General features: G+C 45.1%; 1 protein-coding gene across 2 annotated transcripts in view; it reads right to left on the bottom strand.

The window, feature by feature from the left end:
- IMPACT (impact RWD domain protein) overlaps positions 1-17,556 on the bottom strand; it is a 219,914-nt gene that overhangs the window by 125,631 nt on the left and 76,727 nt on the right. For both annotated transcript variants that reach the window (XM_069220038.1, XM_069220039.1), the window contains 2 exons: positions 13,171-13,223; positions 11,722-11,784 (listed from right to left, as the gene is read on the bottom strand). In XM_069220038.1, the coding sequence (XP_069076139.1) occupies positions 11,722-11,784; positions 13,171-13,223 (116 nt within the window). The remainder of the gene's footprint in view (positions 1-11,721; positions 11,785-13,170; positions 13,224-17,556) is intronic.

Here is a 17,556-nt window from a genome sequence, read left to right as displayed (position 1 = left end):
ACAGGGGAATCGTGACACATATGTAGTGCCTTTTCTTGCACTTTCTTAGAAGGTAGAAATAATGTGTCTTTATGATAATAGTACCCTTTATTCTTGTATACTTTTGGACGTAGATCCTTTAGTTCTTGTTCTGAGAGAGTTGAGTACTCAGACTGTACTTAATCGAGGAATAAATGGACTACATTAATTATTTTGTCTGGTTCAAATAGAAATTGTGAAGGAGTGTTAGAACTGTCAGGGTACAGTCGTGATAAAGCATCGCATTGCAAATTACGATGGTCTGTTCTTACTTCAAAGGGTTCTTTTGAACCCATGAGGAATTGTCCCCACTCTTGACAGGCTGTTTTTAGAGCTAAGAGTTCTCTTTCCAGTACTGAATAATTTTGCTCAGAATCAGAGAGCACATGAGACAGATAAAAGATTGGTTGGATGTTCTAATCCGTCGTCATCCTGTTGTTGTATTAATGCTTCCCGATAGCTCTTTCTGAAGCATCAGTAACAATTATGAATTGTTTATTGGTGTCTGGATGTCTTAGTATGGGTGCTTGGGTGAAGGCCTGTTTTAAGTTTTGGAAAGCAGTCTCAGCCATGTCCGTCCAGATGAAACCGTTTTGCAAACTCTCTTTTTAGAGCGACTGTGTGATTTGACTAGTTTGTTTAGCAAAGTCTGAGATGAATTGACAGTAGAAGTTGGCCAGCCCTAAGAAACATCGAGTTTCTTTGACTGATGAAGGGGACGGCCAATCTAGAATGGCCTGAACCTTTTTTGGATCCATGGAGATACCAATCTGATTAATGTGAAAGCCTAAATATTTCACCTCGGTCTTCTCAAATGCACATTTCTCGGGTTTACAGTAGAGCTGATGTTGCTAAGTCTGTTTAAAACTTGCTTTACGTGTTCAGGATGGAGTTCAGGGTGTCTGGAATATATAAGGATCTCATCCAAATAAATCACCACAGTGTGATTTAATAAGCCGGAGAATATCGAATCCATAAATCTTTGAAAAACTGAGGGGGCATTTGTTAAACCAAAAGGCATTACCTTATATTCGTAATGTCCAAAGGGTGTTCGAAAGGTAGTTTTCCACTCATCTCCTTCCTTAAACATCTGTGCCCCTCTAACAGCCTCCAAAATGTCTTTGATGAGAGGTAGTGGATATCGGTCTTTTATAGTGATTTTATTTAATCCACGAAAGTCTATACAGGGACGAAGATCCTTTGTCTTCTTGGGTACAAAGAAGAGGGAGCCCCAGCAGGAAAAGAAGATGGTGTAATAAGACCACTCTGTGGATTTTCTTGCAGATAGTCCTTGAGTATCTGTTTTTCAGGTTCTGTGAGAGAATACATTCTACCAAAGGGAACCCCTCACTCCAGGTTCCAGGAGAATGGTACAATCATAGTCTCTGTGTGCGGGGTAGTACTGGTTTCGATGGTTTTTGGAACACGTCTATAAAATCCAGATAATGACTAGGTACTCCTTGGATGGAGTTTATAGAATGTCCTGATTCCTGTTCTGGGGATAATATATTTCTGGGGGACCGATAAGTTTCGGAAGCATAGCAATGACCTTGACAGAATTTAGAAGACAGAGAAATGGTTCTGGTTTCCCAAGTCTGGTTTACCAATTAATATACGGATTGTGTCTCATAAACCAAGGTATTCGTAGGATTATGGTATGATTGGGAGAGGAGATTAAATCAAAAGAGACATGTTCCTGATGCTTTTCAAAGTGTAGACCTAGAGTTGCAGTTTGATGACGGGACCGGATGATAATAGGGATCCATCTACAGTATGCACTTGTTCTGGAACGTCTTTTGGTATTTGTGGAATTTGTAGTTTCTTAGCCCAGGTCACATCCATATAAACACCACTGGCTCCACAGTCTAATAATGCCAAAGTCCTTTCTTCACGACCATCAGGTAATTGCAGAGTAACAGGTAACAGAAACAGGACAGTGGCATCTTCCTTAGAAGAACTGATGGAAGGTATCGCAGAATAGCCCATCCTCTCCCTTCTCACAGAGGACGGGAAGTGGCATTTCCCGAAGTCTTCACAAAACAAACTGGACAAGTGCGGAGCAAATGGCCAGCAGCACCACAATATAGACATAATCTTCTTCTCCGTCTATCTTCACGTTCGCTAGTAGAGAGAGGACCATGAGCAGTGTCTATTTGCATAGGTTCTCCTTCGGTTGTCTCCTTTAATGCAGGTCGAGGTTCTTCAGGATGATGGACGTGTGATGTATTGGAGAACATCTTGGTTACCTTGTTGAATGTCACATAGCGCTTCTTCTGCTGATGCTTCCAATCCTGGGTGTTCAAACATTTGTTTAAATGCTCTCACAAAAGTTGTATAGTCAGACAGCACAGGGTCGATGGAGGCTACTAACTGAGTCGCCAAGGCAGGATCAGACAAGGCACTGATGAGATAACCCACCTTTGTTTTATCTTACGCCAATTGTGTTGGTCTAAAGGCAAAATAGCTTGTTTGGGTCTCCTAAGAACCGAGGCGTAGTAGTAGAGAGACGGTGGGAAAATCAGTAGTTCGGGATGCCAGAGCTTGTCGTAAAGCCACATTTTCATTTCTTAATTGTTGCAGTTCCTGAGCTTGTTGTTGAATAGTTAAGAGTAGTGACTGGTTTGGTTCTGCAGCAGCCGTTGCGGTATTCTCCATTCCGCTGGATGAAGTCTGGTTCATTGGGCGCTGCAATCTGTCATGGACTACACATCATTTATGTCTTTGGCCCACTGGAACTGCAGAGAGGTCTTGATTTTTGCAGGTTCTGCCTTGACCCAGGTAGGGGCGGCCCTTTCTGGTAGCCATGATGCTGCCGACGGGAAAAAACCTAAAAAGGGAAAAACCTCTAAGAAGGAACTCCCTGGAACAAGAACAAAAAGTAAAAAGGTAAGACTTTCCAACAGGACAAAAAAATAGTACTGAAAAAAGCTGGAACGGGCTAGGAAAAAATATAACTGGCGAAGAAAGAAGCAGGAGCGAAGATCACCACCAAAGGAAGTGTTGCAGCGCAAGGAGAACAAGAATCACTCACCTTATATACCCAAGATCAGGAAGTGACCAACAGGAAGTAGAAAGGCACCATAATGGATTGGGAATACATCATAGAAACATATAGAGAAAGACACCATGTTAAAAAAGGTTCCTAAGGCATACAGGGAAAAGAAGGTATGCTGGGATGAAGAAAGAACATGGCAGCTGGAGAAGTGCATAAATACAGGAGGAAATGAAGAAGAAAGAAAAGAAGGAAGGAAAAAAGGATAGACTATGAGGTAAGTGAGGGGTGTGTGGGGAGGTGTCCAAGAAACTAGTGAGGGCGCACCGCACCCGCAACTCGCCGAGGCATGCCCAATTTGGGGCCTTGAGAAAAGTAAAGAATGGCAGGGGCGTGGCACACCTAGCTGCCACGGACCTCGGCCGAACCCCGAGCTGAATGCTCAGCTCGCGCTGCGGTCCGCCGCGGTGTGACAGGTAGAGGCTAAGAAATAACATGTCTCCCTCTTGGAGCAATTGCACTGCTTTAATTTCACTGAATATGAGGCTAAAATTGACATAAAATGTAATAAGTCAGGACAACTCCTTGCCTGGCTAATTTGTCAAGAGCAGAGGGAGACCCCCATCCTGGAGCTTCGCTCTCCCTTGGGAGCATCGCTCCATACACAAAAGAAAACCCTCTCAACCTTTTACAATCATTCTCCGGCATGTATAAAATGCCATTAGACATCCAGGATGACACTGTTGCCACATTCCTAGACCCCCTCACCATCCCTTTTTTGATACGCCAACTCAGAATGAGTTGGACAGGATCATATCGCCGGCAGACATTAAACAGGCTACTCTGAACTTAGCCAGTAATAAATCCCCGGGCCTAGATGACCTCCCTATTAAATAATACCAAGCGTTCGCTGACTTTCTTGCACCCCGCCTAGCTGCCATGTACAATGAGGCCCTCCAGATGGGCGAGCTTCCCCCCTAGCTGAGGGAGTTGGTATTGTTCTCCCTTCCCAAGCCCCACAGAGATGTGACAGATGCTGCATCATATCGTCCCATTGCCATATTGGGGACGGACTACAAGATCTTGGGTAAGCTATTATAAACTAGATATGCCAGTATCGAACAGGACCTCATACATCCAGGTCAGAACGGGTTTGTCCCAGGTTGCAGCACGTCTCACAATCTCCACCGCCTCTTCCATGTTAAGGACCATGAGCAAAACCGTTACCCCTTCTCGGTATGTCTGGTGCTGTTCCTAGAAAAGGCTTTTGATTCCATATTCTGGCCCTATCTCTTTTACGACCTTGGCCTCTCACTGGTATGGGTGGGCGACTCGTCTCGGACACGTTCGTGATAGTGTGTGGTACCAGGTAGGGATGCCCTCTGTCTCATTGTTTTTCATGATGCCCATGGAGCCCTTGGAGACTGAGCTCCGCACAGATGGTACACACTGGGGAATCCCCTCAAGGACAGGGCACAGGCACAGGCACACGTGGTCTCACTATATGCGGATGACCTACTCCTGTTCCTCCGTGATGTCCGGATGACCCCCCCCTCTCCCATTCATGACGTGTTACAGACATCCACCAAGGTGTCCGGCCTCCAAGTCAAGGAGACCTAAATCATCAGTATGTTACCTGGACATTTGCCTATACCAATCCCCGGATGCTCTCTTTGAGGGCAACCTGTGCGCAGTGCTTAATTCGCTCAAGTAGCATTTTGGACTAAGCTGCCCTATATCACAATGGGGAGGATTTGGCTGTCAAGGATGGTTATCCTGCCCCGCCTCCTGTAATACTTTAACAATTTTCCCGTGACCCCATCCCACCTGTTTTTTAATGACTTGGACTCCTTATCTATTGAACTTATAACGGAGGGGTAGGAGGGTGTCAAAGGGTGGCCCTACGCAAGCTGCAACTACCCCCAGACGAGGTGGGCTGGAGGCCCTCTCATTTGAACTGTACTTATTTATGGCCCAACTACAATGGGTCGCCTGGCGGATAGCAGGTAAAAACTTTGCTGAAACCTCTCACACTCACTCCCGCTGCTATCAGGGGGCTCTTCCTTTCAAACCAGCCGCCCCGCCCTCAGCGGGCTCTCCAGCTGTGGGTGGCAAGCAGGTGCCTGCGCAGACTCTGCACTCTTACATGCCATGTTGTTCCATACACCTCTGGCTACTCACCAGTAGCCCTCCCTTGCTATCCTGGTTCTTACTCCAGTTGGGTCTCGCGCAACTGGTAGGAGCATCGGGTCACCACAGTCTGAGACCTGTTTTCGGATGGCCACCTCCTCTTCTTCCCCCAGCTTCAGGAGGACTTTGACCTCCCCCTTGGGCAATTCCTCACTTGTTATCGATTACACAATAAATGCAGTAGGCTATGGGGAACGCAAGATGAGGAGCCCCCTACACATAATGTCCCACAGACTGGTTGTCATTTGATTAGTTGGCTTTACAAAGGGCTCCGCGGCCACACGGGCATCTCATTGGGTCCCCTCCAAGCCAAATGGAAGGATGTTCAACGATAAGGAGTGGGCCCAGGCTCTGGCATTCCTACACACCATCTCCGGGAATGAGAGGTTTAAAAATATACAGTTTCTGGGGGGCTGACAGACCACCTAGATTAGAAGATTGGTAATATGAACTAGATTGGTGCCAGCGTGCTGAGCAGGTGATATACCAAAGCAGGGGTGCCCTAAAAAAATGGAAGAAGATATGGGGCAATTGGCTAACTTACTGGGACAGAAGCTGTGGGGATATTGGACCCTGCTATTAGGACTGGGATTCTGGTACAGGAGTTGCAATGTTTATATGTATAATAATAATGTGTTCAACTTCTGCTGTATCTCTTAAGACTGAGCCGCCAATGCTGTTGTAACTATTGCTAATTTATCAGTATTATGTAAGATATACTGTGCAGGTGTTTAATAATAACATTATCCCAAAAATATATATACAGTTCTACCTTCTGCATCAGGCGTACCTCGCTCCCGCACAACTTAGTAGATATTTCCCCACAGCAAATCTGATTTGCCCTCGTTGCAGTTCAAGCGAGGCGGACCTTCGACATGTTATGGTCATCCCCCATACTCCGCCCTTTGTGGCAGGACATACATACCATCCTCCGGTACATCTCAGAACTTACTGACCTCGACTCCTGGGAGGCCAGAACCCTCAGAATCTTTAGATGCAAGAAACACCAAGTATCTTGCATCCAGTTAGCCAGCCTGGCCCTATTACTAGCCATACACTGGAAAGTGCCTGCTGCCCCCACTGAAGAGGCATTATACCGCCCTGTGTGGCAATGGGGAACAGCATAGGGCATGGCCCTCTCCTATGAAGAGGCTAGACGCATCGTTCAACATGCCTTACACCTCCCGCCCCCACGTGGGATACCATACTCTCTCATTTTCTTCAACTTTCCTCCCGAGCTGACCGATCCCCAGCACCCAACTCACAAGCCATTTCCCCCTAACAATCCAAGGCACCTGTCCCTAGCTACAGCCCTCGGACATCAACCGTACACTGGAAAGGGCTATGCATGGCCCCCTCCCATATGCGGGCATTGCTTCCCCGCCCAACTACACCCCAAGCACGACCACTCATGCCGGTTTCCTCAGCTTCACACTGCTTTCATGTTCTCTAGCCAACTGCTGCACAGCTTTCAACCGTTTCTCCACTCCCAGTTATTGAGTTGATATTTGTTGCTCTACGATTCTTGATTATGAGATTTGTCTTGCAGGGGCTCCTTTTGCTTATTAAATAATGTGTAGCACTTTCTACAGTTATTACTGGGTGATGCTATTGATGCTATAATAGATGTCTATCCTTGCTGATTTTCTGTACCTATTACTGCTTTACAAAACTCTCAATAAAAAGAATATTTAAAAAAAAAGCAAAACATACAAAATCAAAAAAATGTTGAGTGCTTTAAAACCAGGATCTTACATCTCCAGGCCTCCACAAAGTGCTACTTTGGCCCATCCAGAGCCCTCAAACTGCCAGAAAATTGTTTAAAGTGAAGAAAAAAAAGTTGCGGACAAGAGCATGCCACAAGGAACCTGAGGAACACTAGCTGTGTTTCTGTAATATATTTTCTGGTGGCGTGCACAAGGGGGCACTATTCCAACATTTTCGAGTGAAGGCAGATAGCACAAGGGTATCTGAAAGCATTAGCATTCCACCTTCTCCTAGCAGGACCCCAATTATACATCAAGGCACTATCTCAGTTTGTGCCACAGTACGCCCTGGCGCAGACCAAGATGCTCAGTTATGCTACAAAATGTGCTGAACGCAGCACAGACACTGACAGTATGCACCTGCACTGAGAAAGCATTAGTGAAAGACAAAACCACGCATTGAAACCTGGGCTCAGTTTTTGCACTGGTGGCGGACTGGCCTCACTTTGAAGACGATGCAATGATTCTCATAGTTGGCATAGTGACTTAGTGCACCTGCCCTCAGGGATCTACCTGAGAGGTCGCTGTGACCTCAATCACTGTCCCAAGGTGCACCCTTCGGAGGACACCATGACTGTGTGACACCTTCTGTGTGAAGCAGTCACTGCATGTCCTGACAATTTCTTTGTTACTGCACCTCTGTAATATGGCACAGGCCCAATGGCAAAGGGTTCTATCATTTGGATGGGGCAAAACTATCATGCAAATGAAGGCATGCCCCCTTTTAATCACGACAGTGAACATTTTGTGCTGTGATCCATACCACAGAAGAGATCACACAAACATCCGGGGTCCCAATCTGAAATCCCAAAATGGCCTGAGCCACAAATAACAGGTACACACACCTGTTGCGTGCCAACAGTATTTTGTGTAATATAGTCCATTGACTCTAATTGACCCAAGTTACAGAGAAAAGACGTTCTTTTTCTCAGCCTTAGTTTCCACACATTTAAGTGATGCATGTAATTTTTTTCATCTGTAGTATGCAGATACAAGTCACAGAGCAAATCTGCATACTTCATTGGATTCGCCTTCACCTATAAAGCCCACAAAAAGGCCATCTGTCGGCAGTAGTTCAACAGCAGAACACAAACTGCTAAGAAATTACCATGGGATTTTAGCAGTTTGGGAATTTCAGGCAGTTTGGGTAGTCTGCTCTAGAACTCAGATCTGTCTCTATACAAAGGAGAGTTGGGAGTTTTTAGCCCACTACACTGCTGAAATAAAAAGGGTGGATTTCGGCCAGTTCACTTTTGTACTAATTATTTCACCCAACCCTACCCACAACTACCACACACAACTGCTTTGAGTTTATGATAAAACGCTCACTCAGCCTGACAGGCAATTGACCCTACACAGCAGAAAGCAGGGTCAAGTGAACCCAACCATGGCTTGGGGTACCTTTTCCACCCACCTAGGCCACTGTGGAGGCTGATGGACATGTGCTCGCACCAGAGGACTAGGTAAGGGATTATGACATCCCAAATGCCCCCTTGCACTAACTCCAGTCTAAAGAGAACAAGAAAGAAATGCCCAAGGCTCTGAGACACTTGCAATGATAAACACCATGAATATGGGTAGGATAACTAGTTCAGCCAGACTGCCTTGTAATGAATAAGCATAAAGTCACAGACGAGGTGGTACTACCCTTCCTGGTTCTTATTAACGTATACAAGTTGTGCTATAGTCGCAATTCATAATTTGGGAAATCGTCGCTGCCAGATAACCATCAGCATATACATTTGATAAAATGTTATCAAGTAGATGAAAAACTGACTGTGATCCACCCTAATTGTAGGTTTATCATGAGCAGACCATCAGATAGGATGTACAGTAGATAGGCCACCTTGGGAAATTGTGTATGCAACTTTGCATGCCTAAGAGTTCAAGGCAGTCTAAGGTTGCCAAAGTAAACAGCAGGGCAGGCCAGCAGAATTTCAGCAGGGCATCAAACCTGTCAAGACGGAGTAGCCTTTAACACCTAAGAGAGGACCTGAAAAACAGCAGGCACTGCTCTGCTCTCAAAATGTTTTGTGAGGCTGGTGCCTGTGTGGCATGGCACAAGTACACTTTTCCAGAGTCTGCTCTTGTAGAAATCCTTGTGGTATTGGTCCAGACAGATACAGAAGGTAAAAGGCAAGAGGGAGGAAAAGACTGTAAGGGAATAGTCTGACAATATGGTTTGTATGTGGGCAGCACCCATTCTTTATTCGCCATTGTTGGACCTGGGCCTTTTTGCAGGGTCATCCCCAAACTTTTTGCCTCCTTCCTCCTATTTTTGCGGACCAGTTTTTGTTAGCTTCCTGTCTAAACTGTATTGATGATTGGTTTATCTATGATAGGCATATTTGATTTACTAGTAAGTCCCTAGTAAAGAGCACTAAAGGTGCCCAGGGCCTATAACTCAAATGCTACTAGTGGACCTGCAGCACTGATTGTGCCACCCACGTGAGTAGCCCTGTAAAAATGTCTCAGACCTGCCACTGCAGTGTCTGTGTGTGCAGTCTTGCACTGCCAATTCAACATGGCAAGTGTACCCACTTGCCAGGCCCAAACATTCCCTTTTACTATATGTAACTCACCCCTAAGGTAGGCCCTAGGTAGCCCCATGAGCATGGTGCAGTGTATTTAAAAGGAAGGGCATGTACTGGTGTGTTTTACATGTACTGATAGCAAAATACTGCCAAATTTGTTTTTTACTATTGCGAGGCCTATTTCTCCCAAAGGTTAAAATGGGGACTGCCTTTAAATATCTTTTAAGTTCAGTTTCCCATTGGGAGCATATAGAGATGTGGCGTTTAGGATCTCTGAATTCACAATTTAAAAATACATCTTTTGGTAAAGTTGTTTTTCAGATTGTCAGTTTGAAAATGCCACTTTGTGGGAATTTTCTTGCTTAACCAATCTGTGCCTCTGCCTGCTTGTGGACTCCATATCTGTGTCAGACTGACAGTTGGGCTGTTTGTGAATTCCATCTAGACAGTGATACAATGGGAGCAGGGGAGTGGCTAAAGTGGGGAGGGAGGAGCCGGCACCTGCACCTGAAAGGGCTGTCCCTATCCTATCATAATGCATTGTCCGACCCTGGTGTGTGTCTGGGGCCAGGCCTGGGCAAGGCAGGATCTTGTCAACAACATAGACTTTACTTTGAAGTTTGCCTACTTCAAAGGAAGTAGTGGACCCAAAACCTCAGACTTTTAGAACACTTCTGGATCAAGAGGAACCTCTGCAAAGGAGAAGAGATGAAGAGCTAAAGGAGGAGTACTGCCCATTTGCTGCGTGTGCTTTGCTGGGTTGGCCTGCAGTTGCTGCTTTCGCCTTTCAAGGACAAAGACTGGACTTTGCAGTGTATGCTGCTTGTGAAGTTTCTTCAAGGGCTTGGACTTAGCTTGCCTCCTGTTAGGAAGTGTCAGTGACAGCAAAGACTTCAGCTACCAGCCTCTGGGTTCACTTGCTGTGGACTCTAACTCGCCAGGTGGTGCCTATTCCACTTTCTGGGCCCTTCGGAGAAAAAGCTGCTTTAAAACCAAGAAAAACCAAGTGCACTGGCTTCGGGCGACGCCGGACTGATGCCGCGGCCTGACCCCGCAATGCCACCTCCACCCAAAGCCGTGGTCCCTGCTGGAGTGCGATAACCCTGACTGACATTGCAGGCCTGACGCTGCTGCAGCCCCTCTGACATCCCGTTATCTAGTCAGTCCTGACAGCCATGTCACAAACATCCGTGAAACCAAACCCAGCCCCAGCCTCTGCAGCCCGGTGGCATGACTGCGACCCTGTGAGGTCACCCCACTGCGTCTTGACCCACCGGACAGCGACCCCATTGAAGCGTAAGGAACCGGCACTTCGCACAAACACCTCCTCATCTCCACTACTCTGCAGCAAGGAACCGACGCTTCGCACCAATGCCTCTGCTCCACTTCTCCATAACATCAGAACCGACACCACACTGGATCCAGTGACGCCTCGCTTCCCCAACTCCGTGCACCGGCTGGTTTCCTCACTCCCAAAAGGTATTGTACCTGGAGGTCCATGCGACTATGCACCATTGGCTTTGGATTGTTGGGAACGACTCAGTCATGTCGCCGTGCTAACACCAATTTGAAGCATTTGTGTTTCTAAGCGCTATATTGAAGTTTAATCTTAGCAAATTCATAACTTTGCTTGTGTATGTTGGATATTTGTTGTTTTGGTCTTGTTTTAATCAGATAAATATTGGCTATTTTTCTAAACTGGCATTGAGTCCCTTTGTGATGTTTTCACTGTGTTTCTGTGTGTGATGGTACAAATATTTTACACATTGCCTCTGAGATAAGCCTGACTGCTTGTGCCAAGCTACAAAGGGGGTGAGCAGGGGTTATCCTAGGTGTGTATCTCCCTCACTGTGACTAGAGCGAGGGTCCTTACTAGGACAGAGTGCAAACTGACTGTCAACCAGAGACCCCATTTCTAACAGCATCATCCTCACCTTACCATTCATTTAAAAAGATGTTCAGGACCTTTAAGAGTAGGCATACAAACTACTGTGCACAAATGTGTCACGATCAGTCTTGTATCTGCTCTCACTGGAATGTTCACAATCGCTATTGCAAAAGCGACCTATGTGAAGTTCATGAGCATTACCATTACGATTCCTTCAAAATAAAATAAACTTTTTCTCTCACAGCTGCAAAGTACTTGGCAGTGACCTCAAGGTGATATAGTTGATACAGTAAAATAATTCACAAACAGGAGCAAATTAAAACGTTAACTTACACATAGATCTCTTCCAAGCTGTTAGTGATTTCTAAGCGGTCCTCTCTTCGCAACCATGGAGCACTAGAGTACAAGAAAATCAGTTTGAGTAGAAACAGGAAGAGCAATCTTGTGTCCACAAAAAGAACAATTCTTAACTTCAGACAATACATGTGTGGGTAAAAGAGCCTTTTCATTTATTAAATACCGGATTATAAAGATACATTATTCTTCATGCTGTGGGTCTTCCTCAGTACACCTCTATAGACTTGCTCCAGAGAGAGTAACCTCACTTCCCTGCTCAACTAAGCCCTCATTGTAGAACTCTAAAGAGGGGAAATAGTATCATTAATACAAAAAAGTGTTTTCTCCTGATGTTTACACTGACCTCAGGCCCTGATATGTATTAAGAAACAAAGATAAGAAAAATATAGTTGAAAATGTGCAGAACGTTGACTTTTTAAGTATGCTGTGGTAATACTTCCTCGCTCTAGAAGCCCACAGACGAATCATGGTGGTAAACATTCAGGCAAGCAAGGTGATCCTTGTGATAATATTGTGATATTAGCCCTTGGAATAAAATGCCATCATCAAACTTCGTTGTGGTGTAACAATAGTGTGAGAACGGACGTGATTTTCAAAATTAAAGATGGGAACTATGAATTACAAGGATGTTTTTCCAAGAGGGGTTCTCAGCAATATCAAATAGACTTTTATGCCACTCAGAACACCTTGGTGTAAAACATCGCCTCGATTCACATTTTACCAATTTATAATTGTGTGTTGTATATGCCCTCAAAATTATCTTCTCCTGCTTCCAACATATACTCAGTGGTAAAGGAGTAAATGGGAAACCATAGGGAACTTGTGAAAAAATGAATAGAAAAAAAAAACTTCACCAACTGCCACCCACGCATACCACCATCTGTGTAAACCCGCCCCTCCGGTCCAAAGCTGAGACCCCAGCTTGAGAACAAAGACCCAGCGCTGGGTTGACATAAGGTCTGTGAGAGCCATCTGTCACCAAAGCTGCATTTCCCCCTCAGTGTGGATCTGCAGAAACCTGCACTGACAGTGGAGAAGGTGACTGTAGCAGTCACAGCGCCGGCAGCGTTCTACCTCTCTTTCAGGAGACAAGAGAAATGCAAGGGAAGGAGGGTGAGGCTGCCAACTGCCTTTTTCGCCGCCACAATCAGGTCTCTAAAGAACTGGGTAACATGGGAAAACAAAGAGGAAGTGAGCACTTCACCTTTGTGATGTCACCACAGTGGTTAACCACTGTTGTCAGGTCACTGCTGTGAATAACTGGTTAATCCTGCTAAAGTTTTCCAACGAAAGCCATATGCAAGGTTGTCGACAAAACTGCTGTGGATACTGAGTTTGCAGTACACGAGAATGACATTAACAGTGAAATCTACAGGCGATTCACGATCATCAGAATTTTATCATATGTGAAAGGGCATTCCTTACTTAAGTTGATAAATCGGTGGTGCTTCTGTTGGGTATGCGGGAGGGAGTAGTACCTGTAAGAAAATGAAATATGTTAAACAAGTAAAGCTAAAATTTTATACAGTACATTGAATTTTCGGGCTGTCCTATATTAGATACCTTTGCTATTTCCCTCTACCTAACTGCCTAGGAGGTGTGATCTGCATTCAGAAGTTAATGCATCAATAAGAAGGAATAAAAACCACAGAAATTATTTAACTCAATGAACAGAGCAAATACCAACCATTTGGTCACATCATAGCGCAGACGTGTGTCTAAAAGCAATCCGTTCACTGAAACAGGTATGCTTCAAGCGCTAAGGAGTCTAACAAGGTTTTGCAGTACTATACATAATTGTGCATCGACAACAGTATAGTTCTTACACTATTAATTTGTTCTGATCTAATTTATACAATTCGAATCAACCACTTTTCAGTAAATGTGAGTTTGAAAATATTTATGTTTTTTTGTGAGTATACTAGGGAGTAAATTGACCAGAGTCCAAGAGGAGATTAATAGTATAAAATTGAGGAGATAATGGTTAAAAACTGTGAGAACAGGGTCGATATTTGACAAAGCAAATTATAAAAAATGCAAAGGCCTAACTTGGGGGTGGGGGATATGTTGAGATTTTCAGTCTGCTAAAGACTGGCTTGTGGGTTTTTAATTTTGTTGCGGAGAGACTGAAATTTACATGTTGACGAAAACTATTACATTACCATTATTATCAACGGAAGCAGGAGGCAGGTTACTGTGAGGCTAGACTTCCATTTGGTGCCACAATAATTGAGGTTTTCGAAATCAATTAAGAAGAAATCTTGATTTAGTTAGATTAAACTTTCAGTGATTTCTTAACTTCTTCTAGGGGGAAACAGCACCTTATGTGCATAATTCAAAGTTTGAGAATTTCTGTACCATTCAAAAGTATCATTAGTTTTAATGTGGATGAACTATATATAGGAAGAACCCTATTCACTCAAGTGCATACAAAAAGGATGTGTAAGAACACGTTTTGATATGACATTATATTAGCATCACTTTGCTTTACATTTGGCTGTGTAGCATTCAATCAAACAGGTGAGCAAATATTTTTTTGATCTCTTCTGCAGAACACTCTAACAACTACGAGTTCAAAGTTTCACAGAATCAAAATAGTCTGCAATGAACTATCGCCTATCAAATTAGCAATTAGAATACTCTTAGAATGTTTAAACGATTAAATGTGCTTACAAATATTTTTAGTACAGAACATTTAGAGTAAATATTGCATATTTTGAGCAATAGAGATTACTAAGAATTTATGTAATAGATTTGAATCCTCTGTCGGTCATTGTTCTTACGGCCCTAAGTGGATCTCAACTGTGAAGCACATGCTGGTTGAACCCCGTATTAACTAGAGACTTCATATAGAGAACATCTTTCTGGAATGCCAAAAAATAATAAAAATAATCTTTATATTTGTGACCTGTGTGTTTTTATATCGGAATAAGGATATCATGATGCAAAGGACAAATGGGACAAAAAAAGTCCCCTGCATTGTGACAGATGTGTTGCCCTGCTCAGAGTGCCCAGCTGCATGGAGAGCTAGTCCTCTGATGATAATTTCTGGTTGTGGGTGAACACGAATCATGCATGTGCACCATAACCTAGGACTGTTTCACAGTAATGTGGTCTGGTTAGATTGAGAGGGCACATTAAGTGGTACCCTCGTGATGGCAGTGGCATATTGCCCTCACCTGCAGATAAGAGGTACAAGCACGGCGGTGGCAGCATAGGTTTGTGTTTATTCATCTTAAGTAGTGTGTACACGCCTTTTTACCTGTGTCACTGGAATGGGGCATACTAGTCCATTCATGTAAAGTTCTGTTAACTTAATTTACCCTTGGCCTACATGGACTGTGTGTAGTGTTGGACAAGCATGATACTTGCATATGTGAGCTGGACTGCATGTGTGCCTGTGTATGATACAGAACATGGAGCCCTGTGGGTTCTATTTTGGAAGCACAGGGCATGAAGAGACTTATGGAGGTAAGCCCTGCAACCCTAGACAGGATATTTGTAATGCTGAGGGCTGGGTGGTAACACACACACTGGAGGAGAGGGGAGCAGAGCATCCTCTGTGCACATTAACGGTTTCTTTGTTTCCAGGAAGAGTTACAGGTCAGTGGGGCACTGTAGGAAGATGGTGGCACTGATGAGGTTGGCATGTGGGCAAGGGTATCCTGATAGAGAGAGAGGCTTAGGCAAGTAAACCTTAGTGGGGCATAATTTAGTGGAGGTCGACAGCAAGACGTGATGCCTGGTTATATCTTTGGCCTGTGTTATCGGTCAATCATATCAGAGCCACATCTGCTGTTGCAGACTGTCCGTTTGACAAAGGGCAGTGCAGAGGAGAGTACTTCAAGAGGAGCTTACACCCACAAACCGAATTTCAAAGGTTCAGACACTGTATCACTAAAAAACAAGGTGGGATCCTGAGTTTCACTCTTTGTTCAACAGTCCTATCAACAAGGTGACCAATACTGTGAGCTGCTGCAACCAGGTCTGGGGACCAAGGATTGCCAGTATCCCAGTTGGGTTAAGGGCTATCACCTAGGAAGCCAAGAATGTTGTTTTTGCTGTGCCTGGAGCACCAGCGTCCTGTCTCTCTGCCAGGACCATTATGCGCCCTATGAGGAGGAGGAGATGGCTGGAAGGGAGCGAGGCCCAGCAGACATTCTGCCAAGTGCATCTTGGTGAGCAGAGTGTGAGGTGTCTGGTCTAGTTGGGACTGGTGTTGCGAGAGAGCAATCTGCTCTCTGGTGGAAGTCGGAAACCCTAGTTGGGGTGGCTGTGAAGTTGCGGGCCTTCGCCCGGTGTCACTGATCTCATTGGGGCTGTTGTCCATGTCTGTGAACCACCAACTAAGATACTGTTGAGACCGTCGCCAGTTGATACAGAGACTGTTGGAACCACCTCCCATTGCAACTAAGAGTATTGGGGCTCTTCTCTGTGTCTGTGACACCTGTAAACTAGGAGGGGGCCACCGAATCTGTCGGGGCAGCCATCCAGATAAGATCTTGTTGGGACAGTCACACGTGCCCAGGTCCCCAGGACACCGGGATTAGGTCGAGAGGACCATTGGGGCCATGTCAGAGGAGTTCCCGCATCCCGTAGAAGGACACAGAAGCAAGATCAAAGGCCATCCTGAAGACTAGCCATTGCTTTGCCACCTTATAGGAGAGAAATGCTAGTTAAGAGCTGCTTCTCCTGGGAGCTGTTGGCATTTGCGGCCTTCTCAGTGCGCAACCCTACAGGGAGGGTGTAGTGCAAGCTGTTTGTCACTGGAGCACGGGGCTGACACCCACAGCTCCTGGACACTTCTGAAAGCCACAGTTGGGTAAGACTGAAGCAGGATTGGAGGCCCTTTTGAGACTTCTACGAAGTTTGCAGTTTTATCACCCAGGGAGCTCAATTGTCAAGACCAAAGCCACACTTTGGTGTGCACTGTAGGAGGCTGGCCCTCAATGTAGTGTGAAAAGCTAGTCACACTGTGCAGGGGGTCTAGTTAACCACATGTTGGTTTACAGAGGTAAAAACTAGACGACCTGATGCTCTAATTTTTATGGTAGCTTGGTCGAGCAGTTAGGTTAATCTTGTAGAAGTGCTAAGCATTTGTTGTACTCACAGTATCAATAAACCAAGGCACAAACTCAAAAGAATAACTCGAGACCAATTTACAAAAATACTTCAGATTTTTATAAAAATGTTTAAGACAAGATCATCAAAATGGGCTAGTATGTTTTAAGTTATGAATTTTTTAAGTTTTAATAAAGTTAGTCTTTCTGTGCATAATTACGTACAATCGAAGAATACCTTGAAAACTCATAGTAAATCAGGCAATTCGTTTACCAATTTCTCCTTTTGCAGGTAGGTCGAAGTTGTCGTTTGGAACCCTGGACCAGCTGGAGAAGTTCAGGCGATTCCCGGTTCTGGCGGGAGCAGCTAAATAAAGTCGATGGTGTTGATGGTAGGCCACTGTGGGAGACCACTTACAAAAGCACTGCACAGGTGGACTTAAAGGTAAGTCTGGTCAGACACCTCAGGGTGTTGAGGTCACAAGGTGTGGAGGACCCTTAGGGCACAGCTGGATCTTCAGTGCAGGGCACAGGGCGGTTGGGTGCAGAGCCAATCGGTGAGCCAGGAACTGTCCGCAATGGTTCCCTTGGAAGCAGGAGGTAGGTTACTTTGAGGGTCACTTACAGGTCGGCAGAGGCACTCTGGTGGGAGGTGCGGGTGGTTCCTGAAGTGACTCGCCTGGGGCTTCCTCCTGATCTTTTTACAGTCCGGAATGCACTGTCCTTCTGTGAGATGACCAGTACCAGGGTC

This window comes from Pleurodeles waltl, chromosome 2_2 (assembly GCF_031143425.1).
Source record: "Pleurodeles waltl isolate 20211129_DDA chromosome 2_2, aPleWal1.hap1.20221129, whole genome shotgun sequence".
Classification (NCBI taxonomy): Eukaryota; Metazoa; Chordata; class Amphibia; order Caudata; family Salamandridae; genus Pleurodeles; species Pleurodeles waltl.
The sequence above is the reverse complement of the archived record's forward strand: the minus strand, read 5'-3'. Positions and strand labels throughout refer to the sequence as shown.